Genomic DNA, 25,449 nt, shown 5'->3' with positions numbered 1-25,449 from the left:
GCCAGTGTGGTATTTACACGATTGTTTCCACAGCAACAGCTCAGCAGGTGACGGCGTTAAAGCAGCGGTGAAGTGTGCTAAAGCTGCCAAGTGAGCTCATATACCGGCCCCCAAACAACCCTTACTGCTTTACTCACTTAATGATCATTAGTGTGGTCATTAACTCTATTTTCCTTGCAATAGATTTAAGCTAAACGCCAGCTATTTTTAATAATTTACACAACACTGATGTCAGAGGAAAAACATCAGTCAAGGTCACTTTTCGTGTTTCTCTTAGAGGGCTGTATGTTTGTTTGTAGGATGGCATAAGTCGTTCGGCTTTTAAAATCCTATCAGAAGAATGGAAAAGCTGTATTTCTTGCACTTGAACAAACTTTTACACAGCAAAATTCTCACTAATGAAGTATTTTTTGCCCCACACACTCTTTCTCCCAACTCATCAAATGAGGCAGATGTGTTAACAAAGGAGGATACTTATTTCCTCTGTCAGTTTTGCACATGAAGGGCTCCACGATCAAGTAACCAATGATAAATATCTATATACAGTTTGTCTGATTAGACTTTCAAAATAAAGCTCGCTGAGAAACATTTTACAGTTTTGGACATGCAGCGATAATTAAAATGTGGCCAACATTGTCAAACACTTTGGATATGTTTAGGCACCAAAACTCCTCAATGAAAAAACATCATGGTTTGGATTTTATTTCAAGTAGCCAACATATGTAGATCATGTCATAACAGTACATATGTCACTGACTTAAATGAAGTACATTCGTTGCATAACTACAGCACATATGTGACTAATGTAAGATGGCGTTCTCTGTAATTGATAGAAGAATATTTGAAATTTGGGCCATAGTCATGGAGAAAGTTGTACAAACAGCTCCTGGTTTCGCCCATTCTACATTCCTACAACACCCAGCGTGCATTGCGCCCCTCTCTTTAAAAGAGATGGCCCAGAGAGAGACGCTGGAGTGAAATACTACCATTTTCACTGCAGGCAATGACTACAGAATCCGAAATACGACGAGAATATACCGATGTATCGTCTAAAAAATATTTCAAATCTAGCGATTTTGAACGAGACATGACTCAGTTATAAATGTGAAATACCTGGGAGGGAAAACAGGAGAGCAGGCAGCGTTTCGAGGCACCTCACGGAACAAATCATTACATTTTACGGTATGTGGTTTTTGGCTGACCGTCAGGGTCAGCCCTACACACGTGTCTGCATGTGACTGACTGATTAACTGACTGACTGAGTGAGTGACGGTACTTTCAGAGCCGTAGAGAGAGATTCGCGACATTGCAATGGCGGCCCATGGAGCATATTGGACCTCCACTGACGCGACTCTCTGTCTATACGGCTCTGGATACTTTGTTCGGGGGGTAGGCGGGGCTGCTCCTCTGCTGCTCGTCCGCTGTTCTTACCAACGTCCTGCTTTCAAACACGTTGTCATCGGCCTCATAAAGACAGTCCTTGTAACACATTGCCCACAAAAACGCACACTGACCTGATGCAGTCAGCCACATACTAGGTTTTGACCTAGTCTTGTTTCAATTAAACACTGCAGACATCGGAGGCGGGCGTCCTAGATTGAGGAAGTGTAGTTTAGCAAGCTCCCTGGCCTCCGCCAAATGACGTGTTTTACGTAGTCTGGCGGAGTTTTACCAGGGCCTGCTGGAGAAGCAGATAGCGTCCTCCACAGGCACAGAGCTAAATTGCATTATTTTCTACCATAATGGCATTAGCTTCACATAATAGCATGATAGGACTGAGGCTAAAAATCGGCAAACTGGCCCTTTAAGGGAATGCCAGTTTTCTTTAGTACAACAGTGCAGAACACAGACACAGGTTACAGCTGAAGGTCGAGGCCATGACAGTTACAGAACTAAAGACATAACATGACTACTGGACATAGGTCACTCTATTAATGTCCCAGTAATAAACTGTCAACAAACTGTGATTGAACCCCGTCTCCTGAATGAAAACCCTGTGCTTGTTTGACCCATCAATCACCTTGCCACCCCAAGCAGCCAAGAAGCTTTTGCACTCTTAACAATATGTTACCTGACTTCAACAGCATGTCCAAACAATGAGTTACAGGAAAGCGTCCAGAAATTGCTCAAGAGTGGTAGACTGTCATAATTTGAAGCAACGGGCGACTGACACAGCTGCCATATTTGACGAGTTGGAAGTAAAAAAGGGCTGCCTTCTATTAGTCAGATTTTTTTTTTTAAAGTGCTTCCAATGCATTTTTCTGTATTTTAGTGCTCTGATCATTTTCTGTTTATTCGCCGCTGTAGACATATTCACAGTGAGAATTTGTCTCAGATTTCTAGAAACCAGAGGGACATGAAGTTTACGTTTTTTGGGAGGGTAGGGACGGTTGTTCTTTAACCAAATCAAAAGTCGAACACAGAGGGTGCTATACTTTCAATGAAACTGTTTTTAGGTGAAAATGTGCTTAAAAACTGCATTTACAGCTTCATGCAGAGAGATACAATAAAAATACTTTTTTGGTGTCTAGTTTAACATTTTATAAAAAGAGTTTTTCTTCACAATCTCAGTATTTTAAAAAGCACTGCAAACAACTTGATTAAATGTTCTCTCTACAACAGACAAAGATAACTTACAATAAAAAGATTGAATCATAAACAAGATCAGATAACATCTTATATAGGAATCCAACAAATTGCACTACTTTCCATGTGATTTGGATCGTTTAGTAATAGTTATTAAAATAATTGATACGATGTAATTGTGTAGTAAGTGTTAGTTTTGATTACCGCCCCGAGCAGTCGTGTATCTTTTAAATAAAATAATTACCCGCCTCTTTCCTAATGGTTATAACTGTGTGCTCGGCATTCAGCTATAAAAACACATTCAAAAGAAATTGTTACAGCGTCCCAAGTGGCACAGTCTACATGTTTATGGAGTACTGAAACGAGCCTCATTTAATTACGCTTTGAGTTAATCATGCATGCCCTTAGCTATTAAGCTGCTGGAAGGCTCGCTTAATTCTGGGTGATGTCAGGGGAAAAATCTGCATGTAATGAAGAATAATGTTTCTATTTTTCCACTTTTTCCATCACTTCTTCAATGGGGTCTTAAAATGGGGAATAATTGTGTTCATGACTAATACATATGACGATTTTCATGTAAAGAGGAACTGATTGATATGTCACCTCTTACTAACAAATCACACTGGTAATCTGATTTCTAATACTGACTATTAACACAAACAAGTGTTAATCACCAGCCAATCACAATGGATTTTAATCAGAGGAATGGTGGAAGAAAGACGGAGGAGCAGCTTTCCAATCGAGGTAAATCCACCGATCCTGAATCTGAGTTAATCAAATAACTGCCAGATAATCAGACGCAGAGTTTGCACTTTATTCTGAAAATACTGACATCTTCCTTCTCTGTTTCTTTCAGCTCACAGTGCACCAAGCACAGCATGGTTTCCTGACTAGCTAGCTAGTTTTCCTGGACTCTTTGCCAGTAAGTTTTGTCTCTGAGTTCATTTAAATTCAAGTGTAACATTTTCAGACTTAGTGTCTATTTCTGTTATACGGATCCCAACAGGGAATATCTGTGATGCTTTTTTGGTCCTGACCCACAGTTTTGCCCTTTCTGCTCTAGTGCAGCTATATTTAGGTTCATCATTTACAGACATGGCAGTTTTATATGTGGAAAGAGCTGAATATGTTGCCCTTTATTGGACTTTGACTTGACTTCATGCGCTTTAAGGCCAAGAAACTGTAAATATAAAACTTCTTTTAGAGATCTGAGAGATTTTCTGTGATGTCTGTTTGGTATCTAAGGCTAACAGATCACTTCCTGTTTCTGCAGACACCAGTGGAGCTATGCTGATGGACAGAGAGAGTGCTCAAACAGCCGACTTAATGATCATCCAGTCGCTGAGAAGCCTCGATGTTCAGTCACTACAAAAACACCACTAAAATGTTTAATCACTTTGGAGTTCTGTCACTGTTAGTCTTAATTTTAGATCAATCAGATAATATCTTTCTTAACCTTGGGGTTGATCTAAGTGCATATGGGGGTTTGCAATTTATTAGACTTATATAGACTATGTTGATATTTATTATATATATTTTAATTAAAAATTTAAGAATAAGAAAAGGTATCTTTTCAGTGTATTGTATTTTTGCTGCTGCTTACATGTTTGTTTTTTATGCATTTAAAAGATTTTATATAAAGATTGATAACATTTATATTTACTGGGGTAAAGGGAGTTTTGGGAAATCAGAGCAAAAAGTTTGTATGTGTATTTTGTATAACAAATAGGTGCTTTTGGGGTAGTTTTGGTAATAGGTTTGCTTGTCTGAATGGACTGTCCTGCAACTGTTGCCTGTGTAAAATGTACATGATTGTAAAACTGAATGAATATGCAATTTAATAAAAAGTTATGTGTATGAAATTGTTTGTTTCTTTGTATTTATTTTTGGTCATTTATGCACAGCAACGAAACATTTGGATAATAAAAATTCATTCAAAATCAATTAAGTAACATGTCCCATACAGAGACTGTGTTTCAGGAGTGTTAGTATCTGATGTAAGGTAGATCATCGCACTGCAAGTAAAAACAACATTTAAGGTTGATGAAACAGACCAAATGACTCTTTAGGACAGAAATGTTTATGCATTTTCAAAATAAAATAATGATTTCTACACTTCATCAGGCGACTGTTAAATATCTTCCCGCAGCTCTCAGTAGATTGAACCAGGTGTCCGACGGCCCTCAGTTGATCTTGGAGTCTGGTGTGCAGCAGCAGTGTGAGGGGATGTTGAGCAGAGCAGCAGAGGCTCTGTTGTTTTAATGGAGGGGTTGGTCCAGCAGAGGTATTCACATATGGGACTTATGAAACAATAGGCCCAGTGTGGAGCCCCCACACTTTGCCCCTCTGGCTGCCAGAGGTCTCTAAACGAGGCTCCTTAAATAGAAAAATACCTTTTTTTTGGTGGTGGTGGTTGATGGAGCTGGCGTGCAGCGGTGGTTAAATGGTGTTTCCTGCCCTCAAAATGGTTGCACGTAGGCACAAGCTAGTAGAGTATTTGTAGACGTAAAAAGCTTTGGAATTCCCTACATTTCTGGACAGTCCAAACTACAAAGTTTGCCCTGGTGAAAAAAACATAAAGAGTCACTTTTGCGGCCAGCTGGGACGGTTAAAACGCGGTGATATGCAAACGCTGCAATAATTTCCTGCAGCCATCTGGAAGTGTTTTACACCTTTTAGATTGGGTTGGAATGTGTGGCCTCCTCTCGTTTTTCATGTGTTTCAGGCTGAAAATGAATTTCCCCTCCGGTTTTCATAACTCAGGGCTAATAGTTTTATTTTGAAAGTGTCTTTGCTTTAAATCATTAAGTGTCAAGAAACAGCAGCCCGTCTGAGATTTGCCCCAGATGTGTTGATTTGCTGGAATTCCTCCTCCCCCTCTGTGTTCAGACTGATACTCTTAAATTACACTCAAAACATGTCAAAGATTTGACTGACATGAAAATTACTAGATTAATTACTGGTAAGGCTGAGCAGGCATTTAGGGGCTGTTTGTCTTTGTGGAGCAGCTTCTATCCATTTCTACTTTAATTCACCCACCCAAAGGAGACAGAAGTGATCAGTGAAAAATGATGGATGTCTTAATTATATACTGCAATATTTTCAATATATTGACAGGGCAAAATGAGACACCAGCATAACCAGCCAGCATTGTTTTATTGTTTATGTTAACTGCTAAGCATAAGCTAACCTTTTAAGCATACCATAATAAACCTCAGATTATGTAATGTAATGAGAATTACCTTATCTAGCGTAGCATAAAAGGGATAATGAGCAGGAAGCGGGTGGTGATAGCAAAAATAAATCCCTTCAGGGTTTTGTGTTGGGGTCCTTTGTCGAAAACAAATATTTCACACAAATATTCTTTTGGAAATAATTTCCTCAACTGAAAATTATTTAATTTCTATTACGAAGAAATAGACTGTCTATGGCTGTAAATGCATCAATAGCACTGGTTAACTCTGAAGCCTTCTTAAGCCCCTTTCCCACTGGTCAAAAACCCCACTCACACCCGCTAACACACAGCTTTTTTGCTTAGTGGGAATCGGCATTCAGACCGGGGTCAAATGTCTGCAGTAGACCCAGGTAATTATCGCCTCAGCTCCAATCGGCATTGATGGGAACACAAAACCCAGGTCGACACGTTAATCTCCGCCCCCTTTCCGGTGCGATGCTATGTTCCATCGGTAACTTCTGCGACTCCTCGTCATCTCAGCTACAAATTCCATCATCGTTCCAAATTCGTCAACGCTGAGTTTGATAAATAGACTGAATGAGTAGTAGATACAATAAAGACCTAACCATCGTAACATCTTCACTGTTTACTAACCCTGTTTCGGGCACGTTTGTGACGTCAGACGGTGACACAGCAGTCTTCCCTGAAAAGGGGTACTTAAATGAGCCTGCTATGTTGTTGTTATTCACATAAAACTGAGCATTTCCATTGATGGTGAAGAGAGACAAGGTGAACAGGATAGCATAAAAGGCCACAGCACATGATGGATTTTTGTACCATAACTGTCAGTCTGTTGACATTTTCAGTTAACCTGACTTTAAACATTGTCATAGCCCATTCCATGTACCATTTCTCTTTAGTCCATCCCTTTCTGTATTTTAATCTCTCTTAATTTTACTCATTGTTAAGTTTTTCCTTCTTTTCTTTTCCTTTTTGTTTAACCATTTACAGGCCTCTGTTATTTCAATTGATCTGATGGAGAGTCCATAGCCCCTTTTACACTGCCAGTTCAAGGCAGGATTATTATGCCTCTGTTATGTTTCGTCTTCAATGTAAAACACACAAAGGCAGAATGGTGGGGCGAAGTCGTTCCGCCTCCGAGCCGGCATCGGAGGTAGTAACAGATACGTAACAGATGCGAAACGGCGTCTGTGTAAACAGCCGAGCCAGCAGGGCAAAACAGCGCTGTGTGTGTATGTTAAGCATGCGCTGTTTGTTTACACCTCGCACAGGTGTTGCTTCACGCTGGCATTGATTGGTCCGATGTAAAATGGCAAAGGCGACATGACGGCTGAGCTTTGTTACGGCGCTGTGGTGGAACCGTAATATAATAAGGGCTTAAGATCAGAACCTGGTCTCATGAAGAAATAAGCTATCATAAATGAGTATTCAACATACTGTTATAACATGATGTAATCTATCCTAACATAACAACGTACATGTATTAACTTAATGTGACATAACACCACCTAGCATAACCTGAAGGTAACATAACCTAACATGACCTCACATGAGTAACGCTTACTGTCTGTTTCTTACGCACGATTTAAAGCGTTTTTTGAGATATTTTTGTGCCAGTTTTCGTACTGAGATAAGGTTAGAACATCTGAGTCTGCTCTCAGTGAGTTTGTTAAAAATAAAGAGTGTGGGAGTTAAAATTGAAGTGGATTCTGATCTTCATCATGCTCATGATTGTTTTTCACAGAAGAAAAGACCTATGAGTCATCAGAACAAATCATGTTCCTTTATCTGATGTAGGAGAAACAAGTCTTTCTGTAGTTTGAGCTTAAGTACAGAGCATGCAGGGAGATTTAATAACCTTGAAGGGGAATTCTGGTATTTTAGATTTTAATGAGCCTTTTATTTCACATATTCTGGGTCTGAATGAGTAATGGGTACAAAATGTTTTGGAAATTCTCCAGTGAATCGCCTCAGCGGTCAGCAATGACATGGCTGAAATGTTACCCTTGGGGGCAACCGGCTTGATCAAAGTATGCACTAAAAGTTTTTATAACTGACAGACTCAGACTGTTATTTGACATATCTGACAACATTATGTTATGGTAAGATCCTTTTTTAACAGGGACAGTGTTAGCTAAAGCCCGCTCTTCAAAGCCACCAAACTCCATTGAGAAAAACAGTCATTTTAGGCATTTTAGGCTTTTTAGGTGTTGCTAATCTGCCTTTGTTTCTGTGTGGTGTTGGATCAGAGCTTGCCATTTAAAACACCAACGTCAAACAACAATATAAACAAACATACCTGGCAACCAGAGGTAGACCGTCAACTTCAATGTTCTGAGGGGTAAAATTACTGTTTTATGCAATGGAGTCTGATGGCTTTGAAGGGACTGATGTAAGAGTCAGTCTGCTTTTTAGTGTGTTTGTTTAATCAGACTTTAAACCCACATTTCTGAAACTGATTTAAAATCTGTTTCTCTACAATAAAGCATGGGGTTTTCACTGTTAAATGTTGAGGTTATTTGAGCATGTGTTAAAGAAAGAAAGAGACCATTGTCCAGCACTATAAAAAAATTGCCCTTAAAGAAGTTTTCCACTCCATCAGGGTTCAATAAGTTAAACATATGGAGCAGTGAAGTTTAAGATATAATAAAACGCAAACCCTCAAGGTTACATGCATGAACACTGTGTCCACTATCTCAGGAAATACCTCCAGGACAGATGGAAATTAAATGTGACTACACAAAATGGGACAATTTCTTTGTTAAAAGGTGACCTGCCAGATTATATCCATGATGTTTTACATGCATGACATTTATTCCTCAAAATAAAACCCTAATAAAGAAACCACCTCGCCTCTGATTGATGTGTCACTATATGATTTAGTTTCTATCCAAGTCCACTTCATGTGAGATTGTTCTTCTGTCCTTGTTGATTTCACCACCTGGTTTTCCCTTTTTTCCCCCCAGGAAACTGAAGCTGGAGAAGGAGCTGGCTGGAATGCTTTGGAGGATACGGTGGGAGGACCTTCAGTTCGAGAGCCCCAATAAATACCACAAACGAGCCGGCAGCAGACTCACGCTCTCACAGGTAGATTATCTTCTCAAGCTGTGAAGCTCTTAAGCACAGATTTATGCACCTGGACTGACAAAATATTATAAAAATGTGCTAGTAGGTGACAAAAACCAAGAGCTTCATGACTCTTAACATAATCAGCACAAGATCTGTCTGCTGAGGACCGTACCCTTAACCAAATTCATGTTGTTGCCACAAAAAATGCAGATTCAGATTCTCTTAATTGTCCTTCAAGGAGAAAATTGTTATGCAGCAGGAGAACACAGAAAGACATATCAACAGTAAAATCAGTCAAAAATCAGAGCTCACACAGAATTGGAAATTCATACAAAGTGGAGATATGCAAAAGTGCAATGTGGAGGCGTACAATGCACAAAAAAAGAAGTAATGCAACCTCGTTCTAATTGCCATTAAGCATATGAATTGCACTTGGGACGACAGATGAGTGGATGATTCCGGCAATTAAGTATACCATGAGCCCTCTTAAGGACCTGTCTGTCATAAATGGCCCGAAGCTCAGCCTGATGACTATTATTATATTCTATTACTGGCCGTTTTGACAGGCCTTCCAAGTCTATTCTTATTGGCCAATTTTAGGTTTTTAAACCATGCAATAATACAACAGCTTAAAACAGATTCAATAAAACTTCCTAAAAAGAGTCATCATCTAGGGTCTTGCTTTGATGAACACCCTAAATGTCCTTTACATACAAGCTTACCTAATAACAAAAATGGGGATCAAATGTTTTAAACAGCATGTTAGAAATGAAAAACCTTCCTTGTTTATGTCCTTAAATGTCACATAAAGCCGCAACTTTAGCTGCAAAAAAGAATCACAAAATCGTTATTAAAACAGCCAATAAAGACTTGAATGAACAGATCAGTGAAACATGAAGAAGCTGTTAAAGTTGTGTAAAATAGACCAATTTTATTTTTACACATTTGGGATCAAAGGCCATGTCTGTTGGATTTTTTGTTGATCGCTGGCTTGAATCTTATGTTACTAATAAAGCTTTTATTGCAGCAATCGCTATTTTTAACACTCTGCAATGAAAAGAAGATCAATTCACTTTTAGACACACAGCCCCAGAAAAAAAAGAGACCACTGCCTGCAAAAATATGTTTTCTCTGGTTCTACTATTTATAAGTTTGTGTCTGATAAGATAAGATAAGATAAGATAGACTTTATTGATCCCCCATTGGGGGAAATTCACTTGTTGCAACAGCTCAAAGTAAATGACAAAAAAAAAGGCACGGCAAAAAGACAATAAAATACAATAATACTTTTTAATTAGTGTAAAATTAACTTTTGTTTTATTGTTCACAACATTTCTCCTACTTCCAAATCAAATATTCTCATTCAGGTCTTTAATTTGCAGAAAATGACGACTGATTAAGAAAACCAAAAGATGCAAAAAAGATGTTTTTCAGAGCTCGAATAATGCGAAGAAAACAAGTTCATGTTCAAACAACAGAATGTTTTAACTCAGGAAGAGTTCAGAGATCAATATTTGGTGGAATAACCTGGTTTTTAATCACAGCCTTCATGCATCTCTGCATGCTCTCCAGCAGTCTGTCACAGTGCTACTGGGTGATGCTAGGCCGCTCTTGGAGCAGCTCGGCTTTGTTCGTTGGCTTGTGACCGTCCGTCTTCCTCTTGATCACATTCAGGAGGTTTTCAGTGGGATTTAAGGAACATTTTGAGTGGTCTCTTAAATGTTTACAGTAAAAGAAACTGAATTATGAAAAACAATGGATTTCATACCGACCAGATTTATAATGCAGTTTTTATTGCTAACAACTGTTAGTATTTTAAAGTTGTTGTGCTATGATTATATGGGATGAAAAACGTGCTAGTTTGAGTTGGGTTTAACATGTTCTGATAGAGTTGCATGGGGAGATGTTTTTTTGAAAACTTACTTAAATAAAGAGTAATGAACAAAATGTGTCTTAGACATTAAAAATAAGCTATTTGGTTAATCAGGTGACGTAGGCATGTTCTTAGAGTTTTGAAGAAGTAAACAACTGATAAGCTGGCACCCCTGAGCATCTCTTCCTTTATATCGCCTTTCATGTCGTTAGTGTTGCTGGCTCAGCCGCCAACGTGTGATTAACAAGTTGTTGTTCTTTTGGCGTGTTGCGCTGTTATGTCTGCCAGCGGGAAAGACTCAACACTGGCTCCACAGCTCTCATTCATACACAAATCATAATCAGTCTTGATATGTCACTTCTGTTACTCTGGAATTAAAAAGGCTAATTTCACGTGTTTGAAGTTGAGCGCGTCACATTTTTACACACTATCTTCTGTGTATTAAAATGCAGTTTCTGAGAAAAAGCAAAGCTGCTGCCCAGAGAGAGTCGAGATCCTTTGTTAGTTTACACATTCCTGAAAGCTTTCCTGGTGGTTTATTGAAGGTGGCTGGGTTTTTGCGGTGGCAGACGCATATTAAATGATTGTTAAAATAAGCCCTCGTCTGGCCTCGCTCCCTACATTTATAATACCTCATCACGTTCTTGGAGTATCAGGTTCTGTTGTCTGACGGCTAATGCATCTCCTCCCGGCTTTCATTCCACACGTGCAAGCGTTCATGAAAAGCACATGCACACACCTTTTTCATTACTGCTTTTCGGTCCAATTCCTGGGATAATGTGCGTGTGGAAAACACAGTAATTTTCCAGACCGATGTATTTTCCAGTGTGCCATGTGCTGCCAGTATTTGCATTCTATACAAATGCGTAGTTGACTGTGCTGGCTGTCTGTATGCAGTGCGCCCACTTGATTTTATTCACTGTGTATGCACTGCAGACATTTGCCCAAGGACTCGAGTTGGTGTTAGAAAAACTGAAAACAGTCTTTAATGTAAGAGAAGGCAATTTCACGTTGCACAGAGAAGGTATTTTGGATAAGAAGTTCAGTGAATGAACTCTTTTTAGGCAGCTACGTTGCAGCACCGTTTAAAATGACCACATTTTAATCCTCTTTGCTCTAATCTACACACTGCTAACTGACTTTTTTTCTTCTCATTTCTCCTTTCCACCTTCCCAGAGAGGCTCCAGCTATGGCTCCCTGATAACTGCCCATGGAAAATATCAGCTATTTGCAAAAACGGGCTATTTTAAGGTAAGGCTTAGTGAGTTCTGACATTTTCAACTCCTGCGCACTCCTTTCCCACCCACACATGTGCACACACTCGCAGAGAAAGCCGGAGAGCCAGAGAGCCGGAGAGAGAAAAAGAGAGTGTGGGCGAATTTAGGTAGTTGGTTTTAATGTGAGCTGCAGAATGCGTCAATTTTCTTCTATTTTTTTCTCCTTTCTTTGTTTCTACACTCCCGCCTCGCAGTCTGGACATGGCCATCAACTTGTTGCTGCGGTTAATTTACCCGTTTAAGATGGAGGAGGAAATGTGACATAAAGAGAGGCTGCTGAATAATGAGATAGATGTCTTTGTTTTTAGCTGCGTAATGCAGGTTTTTATATAAATGCTGATGTCACGGTACAGTTTGAACGTCTCATGAATCATTCGAGGTATTGATACACTTCTCAAATACAATACAGGCTGGGTGATTAAATCTGACACCAAAGCTCGAACAGAGAGAGCCTCGACAACCTGCATATAATGGAAAATAACCCCTGAAGTAAAGGCTTTTTTAGCAAGCCAAATGTATCTCCTTTCAAGCATACATACCTAACTGTACATTTCCTGTAGAATAAAAGTAAAAGCCCCCGCATGGACTCAAACAGGAGCTGGAGTTTGTTTCATATAGCTGCTACAACATCATTTTTCTCCACCTTGTTATGTCGTCTCTAGTTGTGGGATATTCACCTTTCTTTCTTTGTTTACTGATCACCACATATCACAGCTATTAGATATGATTCTTCTTATGCAGCTGACTGAAATAGACCCCAAATGCACCTTTAGGCGATAATGTAAGAAGCTGATCTCTCCTCTGAATGCTGCTTGATTTCCTTCCTCCATTTTCATGTGTTGTATATGTATGCTGCTGTCGTTTTTACTGCCTTATATACTTTAAGACACTTAGGCATCCTTGTTACAGTCTTTCATGTCCTCATATGATAATAATACCTTCTTTACTGAGCTCTACATCGGGCTGGATTCATAGCTCTGTCCCTTCTTGTGCTGCACACAGGGGAACCTGGTGGCCATCAAGCACGTCAACAAGAAGAGGATAGAGCTGACCAGACAAGTTTTACTGGAACTCAAACATGTAAGTGTTCATAAAATGTTATCTTTCTGCAGAGCTGACTTAATGATTTTGTAATAATCAAGTTGGCTTAATTTTATTTATGTTGCCAAAAATCACAAACACCTATAAAAACTTACAAGATGTTTCCCCTTCGAACTTTGATTTGTATATTTTAAAATGGGCAAAAAGAAGAAATCTCCTGTGTTAGAGGAGAATGTTATTTTTTGTGTTTTTGACAGGTATATTGATCACTTGGTGAAAGGCACTTGATCATCTTAAATAGGTCCACAAAGTTGCTGCAAGGCTTTTAACTGAGAGGAGAACCTTTGCTGGTTTCCATGTACGTTACTTAAAAGGAATCAATTGAATTGGCTTCATGCTTCATGTCTAAACTACAATGTCCATATTAAACATGGATGCACACTTATATCAGTAGAAAATGTTCTTCTCAATGTTCCAAGGTTTAAATTTTCTTCCTTTCATGTATGTATATTCCTGTCCTTGCACCTAAACTGTCGTTCACAATCCACATTGCTACTTCTTGTGATTGGTTTTCTCTTAAACCGGCCTTGAATTATTTGTTATTATATGGTAGAGGAAGTGCCATACACACATATACATATATACAGGTTATTATATTGCTGAAAGAAACACTGGAGTGGCCTGATGTTTTTCTCATACATTTCTTACTTTAAGCTGCAATAATCAATATTTATTACTGATTAAAAACGGTTCACATGACAGCTTGTATGTGAAAGGGTTACCTCCTTAAAGAGGGGGTTTCACATTTTAAGACATATAATGTTACAATGTTGGATGTCCAGACTAAACATGTGTGAAGTTTTAGATCTGTAGAAAAAATAATGTTGCATTAATCCCCATGGCTTCTCAGCTCAGTCTGCAGGCTGCTGTGAACGCCAGGTTTCATGCTGTTTTTTTCTACACGCTGCACTTTGTGACAAAGCGCAGCCTCAGCAGGCTTCAGAGAGCTGGCCAATCAGAAGAAAGTGTCCTTGTAAGGGCGGGGTTTCTTAAAGGGACAGAGCTGAGTTGTTGCATTCGCTTCAGGCAGAGGCTGTATGAGGGCCTGCACAGAGCACCAGTGTGAGAAAAATGATGCATTTTTTGCTAAGCTACTCCACAGGTATCACAAAGTGAAATATGAAGCTTGAAATTAGCATAATACCCCCCCTTTAAAGAATTATTACCCATCTGCAGCTCCCCCCAGGTCTTCAAAGCATTTCAGCCTCTTTCAGTCTTTTGTGTTGGGTTTGGTTCGGTCTTGTAGTTCTCTTTAGCAGTGTTTCAGGTCATAACAGATTACAGTCAAAATGATACCAAAAACCCACTGTGAACTACCTGCCCAGTATCAAACAGTAGACAGGTAACTGCTGTGGAACATAATGGAGTGTTGGATTTCCCTCAGGAGATGAGCTTAAAAAAGAGTCCATATTGTACTACAACATTGTACTACAACTACAAATGAATGTTGCTCTGAGTTTGCTGGATGTTTATATAAGCTACTGTGCACTAAAATATAAACAGTATCGGCTTGAAAGTAAATAATTTGTCAGTGTTTCACCTTGTTCTGCTGCCTCCAAGTGGGCAGTAAAAACAGTCAATGCAGATTTAAGGAAAACAGTATGAGTTTGTTAGTCCAATATCAGGACATCTCTGTAACTCTGCCTTGAATCATCTTTTTTGCTTCTAAAATTGAAATGTTAGCATTTGCTATGATGGCTGGAAGTTTATTTGCTGAGCTCGTCCTTCAGGGAGCTAGGAGCAGAGCTGCTGCTTCTGTAGGTCAAACATTGCCAGCTGAGGTGGTTCTGGCATCTGATAAGGATGCCTTTTCTGCATTTTCCTTTGGAGGTTTTCCGGGCATGACCAACTGGGAGGAGACGCTGGGGTAGACCCAGAGCTTGTTGGAGGGATTATATGTCTCTTCTTGCCCGGATACTTCCCAGGATCCCCCAGGTGGAGCTGAGAGAGGCACGTCTGGAATACGTTGCTCAGCATGCCGACACGGTGACCCTATTTGGGATAAGCGGAGGATAATGGATGCATACATGGATGGATGTTTGGATTCCTGGAACACTTTGGATGAAACTTTTTCTTTTAATGACCTCCTGACCTTTCCTCTAGTTGCACCCTCAGGGCAAGGTTTTTATTTTTAGCCTCACTTCTGGAATTCTTCCAAAAAAAAGGGAAACTTTTCTTCAATTTGTGCAAATGCAGAGAAATTGCCTCCCTACTTCTTGCATTTTCACTTTTAGTCGTTTTTCTTTAGAAGACGAATTCAAGGTCTTGCTTTTGGCCATGAAATCCATCCAAACAGCCACTGGCTTGTTCTGTTGTTTAGTACTTTCAGTGGCCTCAATTTGAAGAGAGAGTCATGCACAGAGACCTTGCAGTAGTGTAAAACAAACAAAATAATTTATCCAAACAAGTTGCATTCATCAATTTATTCAGTAAAACAACCATGAATTGACATTATTGTACTTGTAAACACTGCAGGGGAAAAAACCTTCGTAAATCAATTCAATCACTCTACCTGCTGCAAAAAACTTTTTATGTACGCAGTAGGCCAAAACTTGTCGTTTTTATTTTGGGCTTTTATTTTTGCAGGAAGTCGCACCTGGCTCCCTTTAAAAACGACCAGTGCCACTGCAGGATGTTGCTTATTAAAGAGTTAACAGCCTTAAACTGTCTTTTCTACATCTTCGACAGCAGCTGTTGATGAAAAGGTCCCTTTGGCTGGGAAATATTTACAAGCAAGCGATCAGTAAGCTGAAGGAGAAAAAAAATCCACATAATTTATGTGGTTTGGTGATGGAAACACAGTGTGGCACAGGAAAACCCTTAACTCGGAAATTACATGGGCGCTCATGAACAAGATGGATGCTCGTGTGGAAGAATTTTTGCACTTCAAACATCTTCGACTTTTCACTCAAATCCTCTCTGTCTCTGCTCGGTATTTTTGGTCCATTTTTCGAGTGATTTTTTGCCTGTTGGAGGACAGCAGCTCGGGCTTCATTGGATGCCTATGTGGCCTCTCGGTCAGTCGGCAGGCACACATGGGAGAGGGGCTGCTGTCTGCGCTGGCAGCTTCTCGGATGCCCCGGGGGCTTGATCGGCTGTCAAACCTCAGCTCATGAAAAAGGCAACCAGATGGGGGAAGAGACGGGGGCCTGCCAGTGGAAACTTAACCACTTGTCTTCCAGCACCACCCCCCTGTTTCCCCCCCATCCCGACTCCAGCACACACCAGAGTGCAGCAGGGGAAATTATATAGGCCAAAGGGTATGCTAACATCCCCGGAGCCGTGAAACAGGAGCGACTGACTCCCTGTGCCTTAGTGTGAGAGCGGCTGTCACTCACTGTGCTCAAAGAAGAAAAGTACACTGTTGAAATTATGAACACCGTTTTTGATGTTTCATGCTGGCTGCAGAAAGACTTTCTTCTTTTTAAAGTGCTGCGTCTGTCAGCACTAAGAGTTGGAATAAAGGCAGGAGGAGGAGTCCATGTAGCTTGTTTCCTATAAAAGAAAATCACCGGGCTTTTTCACACTTTCTCATAAACGGCCAGAAAATGTTCTCCAAGTTTCCTCTAAATCCGTAAACCTTAAACATCTCTGTTTCCATACTTATAATATTCAAAGTGATTCATGTTTTGGAAGACGTGCTGTATCGTAAAATCAGAGTGTGATTATTTTCCATGTTGAGCAGTTTTACACGTCCTGCCTGCTCCGCTCTGATACTCCTGCTCCTACATCCTCTCAACACCTCGACGTTTTTTCATCTTGCTCAGCACACAGGCTCATTCATAACCTCCAAGGGCAATTTATGCACATGCACATGTTTCAACCGGCTGCCCTGAGCAGGAATGCGTCTCAACACGTTGAGAAAGACAGCAGTGCCAACTAGCTGACTGCAAATAGACTATTTTGATGAACTGCTGGCAGCGTTATTCTAAATCTTTGTGTATATAAATGAATCGTCAGTCCTCCCTCCTTTCTGTCTTTCCATGGGGTTTGGGAATGTGCTGTTCGGAAAGAGTTGCACTCACAGTTGCTGTGTGTTTGTGTGGTTATTTTCAGATGAGAGACGTTCAGTTCAACCATCTAACCAGGTTCATCGGGGCCTGCATTGACCCTCCAAACATCTGCATCGTCACAGAGTACTGTCCCAGAGGCAGCCTGCAGGTAACGTCTCGTGCTCCTGTGCTATTGCTTTGATAAACTGCTTTCCTTATTCTAAAGAAAGTCATTCAAAAATAGAGAAAAACACCACTCACCCGGTATCAAACTTGTGTGAGGTCTCTGAAGGTCACTATAAAGTGCTGAACTTACCTGAGTTCCTTGTTTATCTCTTGTTACATTTTTAACCTGTTTACACTATTAGTACTTTTTTACTAAACAAATCAATGTTTCTAAATTCATTGTTATGCTCACTGTGTCCTCATGCTTCTTGTTTGATCCTTTAAAAACCACTTAGTTAAACTTTGACCTTTGACCCAGGGTGTAACACAGATGCAACACTGGCTTTACCTGACCCAGGACCTGTGGGCTGTTTAGACCCTGATATTTAACTTTCTTAGTATATTCAAGATTTGATCAAACTGAAACTTTTGTAGAATATTAATGTTATTAATATTATAATTATATTATTATCATCATTATTGCTATTATCATTATTATAATAAAAATGATCCGGTCCGTAATTAAAAACTGTGAAGCGATCCAAACCGTGAGTTTTGTGATCTGTTACGCGCCTAGCAATTACATTTAGCGCCATAGGTGCCGCCATAAAGAATGAAACATAGAACTTTGAGATTGCTACTTTAATTATTTTAAACAAGATTATTAAACTTTTTTTTATGAAACATACAGTTACATATGTTACATCGAGTTAGAAACAAATACTTGCGCCATAGGTGACTGGGGTAACAAGAGATGGCAAACAAACAGACCATAAAAATCAGGGCCTAAAAAGCATGACCTTCCTTCCCACGACCTTTTTCAGGTTTGGATTTAATAAAACCAAAATACTAATTTGATTAATGATTAAAAAATGAATAACAAAAGGGTACAAGACTTTTTTGAAAGGTTTCTAACAGAGGCCATTGGATGGACATTCCTTGTTGCAGTTCCGCTGGAGTAAACAATGAGGACAGCGTCATCACACTGTTATTCCAGGCAGTGTCTGTGCTGCGCTCTGCCCACTGATCTCTACGTTACCAAAGAAATATCACTTCATTTAGTCTACAGTGAGCTCACAGCACCGGGTCAGCTCACTTGTAGTTTGACATTCTTTTGTCTTTGTCTCATATTCAATATTTGTGTTTTTTTACTGCTTCCAATAAGAAATGGGTGATGTTTGACGCAAACTCGTTCTTGGCCTGAACTCTGTGTCCCCACACACCAGCAGCCTCTTAAAAGGCTAAACTGGAAAATTCAGCTATGGACTTCATCAGTCACACTTGTAGAGAGGAGACTCCTGTGTAAAACACAGTAAGCTGCAACTGATGTGATGTGGCTGGATGTGAAAGTCACTGGGCGGCTGAATTAACATCTGGCAGAGCTGAAATAGAAGATGAAAAATGATTGAATGGTATCTGAACGGAAGCTGGTTCTGTTTTAATCCCAAAATAAACTTTCAGTCTGTTTTGATTCTTGGAAGTTTAAAAGATAAAGCAGAGAGTATTTGTTTTTTCTTGTCTCTAAAAGTTTTCTACTTCTTTTTCATCTGTTTTTGTTTCCAGGATATTTTGGAGAATGAGAGCATCAATCTGGACTGGATGTTCCGCTACTCACTGATCAATGACATAGTGAAGGTGGGTGGCAGATACAGATATCAAACAGATATCAAAAGTTATGATATTATGTTAACCTTTTATCTACCAAGCTCCACATTGGCAAACCACCACAGTAAAAACCATTATACAACTATTGAAAACAAGTAAAGACTTAGCAGCTGGGTTCTAGCGTACAGTAAATCATTATGAAGGTTGAACAGTGGTGCAGTGGTTAGCACTGTCGCCTTATAGCTAGAAGTTTCCTGGTTCAATTCTCGGTTCAGACGTAGTAGATTTTGCATGTGCATGCGCAGGTTTCCTTCGGGTACTCTGGCTTCCTCCCACAGTCCAAACACATGCTCGTTAGGTAAATTGGTGACTCTAAAATTGCCCGTAGGTGTGAATGTGAGCGTGAAAGGCTGTCTGTCTCTGTGTGTCAGCCCTGTGATTGACTGGCGACCTGTCTAGGATGTACCCTGCCTCTCGCCCAATGACAGCTGGGCTAGGCTCCAGCCTACATGTGACCTTGAACAGAATAAAAACAGTATAGATAATGGATGGATGGATTATTTGAAGTATCATAGTTGTAATTGAAAGACAATCAAAACTGAATCTGTCTATAGAAAATAATAAATGCATCTTTTACTCAATGTATATGTTCTTTCAACTACTTATGGTATTCCCCCCTTCAGGGCTAACGAAGACTCAAACATGCAATTATCATATTCTATTGAACATATACAAGACAACGAACACACATCAATCATATTGACTAGAATACATAATCGTATAACATTCACTTCTAGAGTTTAAAACGAGTAGTAAAGAAAGTGTAAGCTGAACAGATTATATGTGTAGAGAAGAATTGGACTCAATTCAAGCTCTGTGATTTGCGTTGTCTGCCTCAGAGATACACACACTAAATGTCTGGGTTGCCATGGTTTCGCATGGAGAGTTTGTGAAAGAACGAGTGAGGCAGAGACAGAGAGCAAGACGGACTAACGAGCACAAAAATGTATTTTTGGCACAGCTCAGTGGATGAAACTACAGTAAATATTGCTGTTATAACATGAAAAGTTGAAACATAATCACAATCTTTGCAGAAATTTCCTTCCAGCTTAATCAAAACTAATCATGGACTCGTTTTAGGAGATTATTTTAAATCTGTCTTCACAAAGAGGCTTTTTGTGAGGAGAGCGGCCTCTTGGATGGATTTGATATTGAGCTACGTGCATAACGAAGCGCCCTGGCTAAATTTCTCCACACAGATAGCAGCTCTCTGCAGAGAGAAGAGGAGCCGGTGAAGCTCTGAGGGATGTTTGACTCACCGTTTCCCTCAAATGTTGAACATGAGTACACTCCGTCCTCCTCACAAAGGATTTAACACTAATTTCACAGACATTCCCCCGTGTCTGTGCTGTCCTTGAAATTCGGTTTCTTTTCAAAACCTTCAGCATACATCAACTTGTCAAAGCGGATTATTTCCATATGTCTGGATTTGTGTGTTTTCATGTTTGATTTGCCATGTAAGGAAAAAAAACACCCCTTAATGCTTGATTTAATGCTCCTCTCCACCAGGGAATGAACTATCTCCACAACAGCTACATCAACTGCCATGGAAATCTGAAGTCATCTAATTGCGTGGTGGACAGCCGATTTGTTTTGAAAATCACGGATTATGGTTTGGCCAGCTTCCGCACGTCCTGCGAAAATGACGACTCGCACGCACTCTATGCAAGTAAGTCTGCACCCTTTCATTCACAAAAACATCCTGTTGTGTTTCAGACATATTCAGAGTGTTTCTGCCTCCTCGTCTTTTCAGAGAAGCTCTGGACAGCTCCTGAGCTGCTCATATACGACCGGCATCCTCCTCAAGGGACTCAGAAGGGTGATGTGTACAGTTTTGGCATCATACTGCAGGAAATAGCCCTGAGGAATGGACCTTTCTATGTGGAGGGCATGGACCTCAGCCCCAAAGGTAAACACAACTGTCTTTTATAGGCCTCCGAAAGGTCAGCAAGCATGCAGCTAACTACTAGTAAGACACGCACACTAAAGAAAAGTAAATATAATGGATGAATCAGTTCAAAACATCATGCCACAAATCCACAAACAAACCATATCTATGTTACATCATGAAGAAACTATTCTGAGAAACATTTCTGAAGACTCCTTCCAGGAAAGACGGAAGTTAACATTATAGGAAGTTCATCCAAACGGCTTTCACCAACATTTCAAAGTTTGTAAGGTCAAACTACTCTAACTTGTCCCTGCAGCTTTATACACAAACAAAGAACACATGTTGGCCAGATGTCAAAGGCAGGTGGAGGCTCAAAAACAGACACATCTCATGTCTCGGACATGACAACAGGACTGACTTGAAAACAACCCAAACAAAACACAAAAAGGGACACTTGAGAATAACGGTTAAATAAATAAACATAATTGATAGACATGTAAAATGTAAAAAGTCAACTTGCCAGTGAAGTAATGTTTGTGGTTTAGAAGTGCTGAAGACATTTTTAAAATTTCTATTAATGAATGATTTTGCAAGCCGGATATATTTTATTTACTCATCTTAAAGTTGTAATCTCAGTTTTGTTCTCTTTGGCGGCACCTATGGTGATAAACAGTAATTGCGGGAGCACACTTCCCAGATATCCCGACAGTGTTGCATGGGTGACGTCCACAGTTGGCTCCGGTTGTAACTCTTGATTGTCCTGGCTGACGGTCACCTTCCTTTTTAGACTGTTTGCTTCATCTGAGCGTCGAGTTTGTTTCTTTTTCTTTGGATTTTCACTTATTTTTGAAGTTGTATCTGTAGTCATCCATCTTTTCTTTGTTTGTTCAGCCATAGTAGATTACTGTTTACTTGCGACACTTGCAGAGACCGGAAAAGCAGCCGCTTAGCTCCGCCTACCCTCTCTGGCAGACCAACCACTGCTGGCTGATGGAAAACGCGTCACTAACTTGGCGCCACATCAGACACGCAGTCCATAATACTGCAAATGCAAAGGCTTTCATCAGTGGGCCATAGGCTCAATCACCATTGTGCTCATTCGGCAATAGATTGTGACTTAACAGACATTTATTTACATGAAAATCTTTGGGATTATCACTTTAAATTAAGATATAAAAGTGCTCAGGAGATACAACACCTTTAAGATGAGATCCTAATTTTTAACCAGAAACATTTTACATTTTCAAAGCAGACCTCATAGACCAAAACTTTAATGGTAAGTTTGGATCAAACTCAATATTTGTGCAACACACAAAAAGATTGAACTGAAGCAGCGGTAGACCAGCGACTCTCATGTTCTGAGGGGTAAAATTACTGCTTTTTTAAATGGAGTCTGGTGGCCTTCAAGGCAGTTTTTGGTGTTAAAAAAGCATCTTACTCTTAGAAAAAAAGGTCTTTATCTGCTAAGATCTTTTTCGTAATGTTGTCAGACAGCTTTAATAACAAAGAAGTCAATCAGTGGGAAAAACAAGAGTCCTCCTAGTTGACTTACTTTAATCGATCGTATTTTCCCTAAAAGATAAAGTTGCATCCATTACAGCCTGATCTACTCGAGCGAGTCCAAAACTTATTGTGCCCTTTATTCATTTAGAGCCCAAAATGTGTTTTTTAAAAAAAGGGCCCAGTTTAAAGATAAGAGAATTCCCTTTTAAGGTAGATTGGGATGTAAGTCTTTAAAGATAAAATAAATCAAAGAGCGTAAAAAGGGAACCAAAGCTGATACTCTTGGTTATACAAAAACAACCCTGTCACCATAAATAATGTTTCAGGTCTGAGACAGAACGCACGCGCGCTACTCAAGGGAAACACTGTTTCCTGCATTGACACTGACGTAAATCATGTGCTACCAATCTATCATTGGTGTAATTCATCAGGATTCTGTAAATGGCTTGAGAGGCAAGTAGGAATTTTTTGCTCAACAAAACATCAAAGAATAGGCACCCACTGTTCAAATTAAAACATCCTCTCATGCCCTGATGTACACTGGTCCCATTAATTATTCTTCCCTCCGTGGCTGAAAAAAGATCTCCTCTCTAGGGTTGTTTTAATGGGAGTGATGGGGAACTAAATCCACAATCCTATTTCTATGGATTATGTCAATTAATTCCAAAGGTCAACTAAAGCCTCAGAAGTCTGAGTCAGACCAATCAAACGGGTGTCTTCCACAGTTACAGTGTGTTTAATACAAAATTTCCTCTCTTTGTCCGGATCCCTCCTCTGCAGCTCAGCAGTGAAAACACTGTCCGAGGTTACACAAGGATATTTGGTACTAAAGAGACTTTAACCTTGAAAGATATCCACTCGATTCGTCTGACTCAGACTGTTCAGGCCTCACAGTCGTTTCAGACGAACTTTGGAAAATATTTTTCACAGAAATATGACTGGATGTTTTCCACCATCTACACCTTACATGCAATCAGTTTTTAAAATGTATTTATTTTATATAGGATTGAAAGGATCCATATGTTCAATTAAGAATCTGGCAGATTTCCTTAAAAAACGAATGGCTTTTAAGTCTCTACGTTTTGTACAATGAGTTAAAACAGCAGTGATTTTGCCAACTGCTAAAGGCCCTTGCATTTGCAGAATCTCAAACACACTGGGTGTAACATCAACATTCCTGGAAACATCACAAACCTCTTCAGTCAGTGCTTTCTCCACCAGAGAGAGAGAGGGCAGAAGTGGTGTAATGGTTTCTTCAGTCTCTGCTGAAGATGAAGACTGACAATCAAACTTAAAAACACAAGTGAAGAAATGCTTAGTTCAGTTAAAGTTGTAATCTCGAGGACCTCAGTTTTGTTCTTTGGCGACACCTGTGGAGATAAACAGTAATAGAGGGAGCACAGATATCCAGACAGTGTTGCACGTGTGACGTCTACGGTTGGCTCCGGTTGTAACGCTTTATTTCCCTCGCTCACAGTCGCTTTCCTTTGTAGACAGACAAGAAAAGGAGGGAGGAGAGAGTGGGGGAGAGAGTGGGGAAAGACATGCATCAAAAGGACCAAGGTCGGGGTCGAGCCAGCGGCCGGTGCAGTATATGGGGCATCTGCTCTAGCAACTTAGCTCAACCAGTGCCCCCTGATTTTTTTATTATTAAAGTTATAATCTCAAAGATCTCAGTTTCGTTCTCTTTGGCGGCACCTATGGTGATAATGCAGATGCAGATACCGGAAAAGCAGCCGCTTAGCTCCGCCTACTCTCTCTGGCAGACCAACCACTGCTGGGTGATAGAAAACTCGTCACTTGGGCAAAGTTTTTTCCTACCTGTGAGATATTCTACAGATACTGATGTTGAAACTATGGTTAAGTAGTGCTGGTACTGTGTTAATACGACCATGCACAAGTCATTTCTATAGTACTTTTGCTAAGAACCAGCAGCTCACGTGGGCTGTGTGGCTCGTCTAACCTGTTAAAATTAGCCACTAAATGAAAAGCAAGACGTTATCCATCTCCCACGAGCTTCTCAGGCGAGCTGTGTGGACCAGCATTAGTGTCAGTTTTAAAACACGTCTGCAATTACTGCATATCGCCACTGGTGCCCCAACAGAGAACTACTGGATCTTTTGAGATTGTGACTTTAACTATAATGTGTTAAAAGAAGAAAAGAACGGAGGGTATAATCGTGTGCTGGATTGGTACCTGCTGATCGACAGTAGCTGTTGATGTGTTAGAGCCAACATGACATAATTCTTTTAAAGGTCTTTGGACTTCAGCCTTCCCGACAGATCTTTTCTCTCAGTAGCTCTCTCTCCCTGCAAAACTCCAACACATTGTTATTATCTTCTTCAGCCGTTTACTGAGTCTAATCACTGCTGAAACTTTGGCTCTTCAGCTTCCTGCACACATGTTGCGGTTTGACCAGCTTCTTCGCTGGCATAGACTTTTACCCGCACCGCTGCTTCTGGTCAGTGGCAGCAGGAAAAACTTGAGCTTCTAAAGCAATTTCCAGATCAGGAGTTCAACTAGAAGACATAAAGTGGATGTGTGAAAGCCTCCCTGGGTGCCTCCTCCATGTGATTACTTTCATTAGCCTTTTATTCACAGTCACGCTCGATGCTGATTGTACGAGTGCCTGATACTCAACCATTAACAGGCTGAGAGCAGTGACAGCTGGCACCTGTTCCCCAGTGTCAGATTGTGTTAAATACGGCGCTTAATCAGAGTTTAACAGCAGCATCTCTTAATTACTTTAATTGGTCTTTTAATGATGATTATAATAACAGAGAGGATGTGGAGGTATCATTTCGGAAGGAATGTGCTTTACAGAGCTTAAAAATTGACGTGATTTATGGAGCGGAGACAAGAAAGAAGCTGCAAGAATTGATCTGCAAAGCTGAATATGTTTAGGCTCATTCAGCAGGAATACAGGACGATCAATATTCCTGCAAATCTAGGTCTGAGAGTTCAGTCTGTTCAGAAGTCACAGAGTGCAGAGTCTCCTGTACTTTCTGAGCCGTACTGAATTTCCTAAAGAGATATTATTAACACGAGGATTTCTTTGTATGCAAAGCTTATGACTAGCAATGACTATATATATAGATGGATGACGCGTCTCCATCTGCTCCCACTGTACA

At 40.1% G+C, this 25,449-nt stretch overlaps 1 protein-coding gene across 1 annotated transcript in view; it reads left to right on the top strand.

The window, feature by feature from the left end:
* The window catches only part of npr2 (natriuretic peptide receptor 2), an 86,857-nt gene that overhangs the window by 29,679 nt on the left and 31,729 nt on the right, over positions 1 to 25,449 (top strand). The window contains exons 8-14 of the mRNA XM_069677208.1: positions 8,749 to 8,869; positions 11,901 to 11,975; positions 13,004 to 13,081; positions 17,159 to 17,263; positions 18,823 to 18,894; positions 20,434 to 20,593; positions 20,678 to 20,833. Of these exons, the coding sequence (XP_069533309.1) occupies positions 8,749 to 8,869; positions 11,901 to 11,975; positions 13,004 to 13,081; positions 17,159 to 17,263; positions 18,823 to 18,894; positions 20,434 to 20,593; positions 20,678 to 20,833 (767 nt within the window). The remainder of the gene's footprint in view (positions 1 to 8,748; positions 8,870 to 11,900; positions 11,976 to 13,003; positions 13,082 to 17,158; positions 17,264 to 18,822; positions 18,895 to 20,433; positions 20,594 to 20,677; positions 20,834 to 25,449) is intronic.

Source organism: Semicossyphus pulcher, unplaced genomic scaffold, assembly GCF_022749685.1.
Source record: "Semicossyphus pulcher isolate SPU_LCO1_2020_fin unplaced genomic scaffold, fSemPul1.0.p SCAF_28, whole genome shotgun sequence".
Taxonomy (NCBI): domain Eukaryota; kingdom Metazoa; phylum Chordata; class Actinopteri; order Labriformes; family Labridae; genus Semicossyphus; species Semicossyphus pulcher.
The sequence above is the reverse complement of the archived record's forward strand: the minus strand, read 5'-3'. Positions and strand labels throughout refer to the sequence as shown.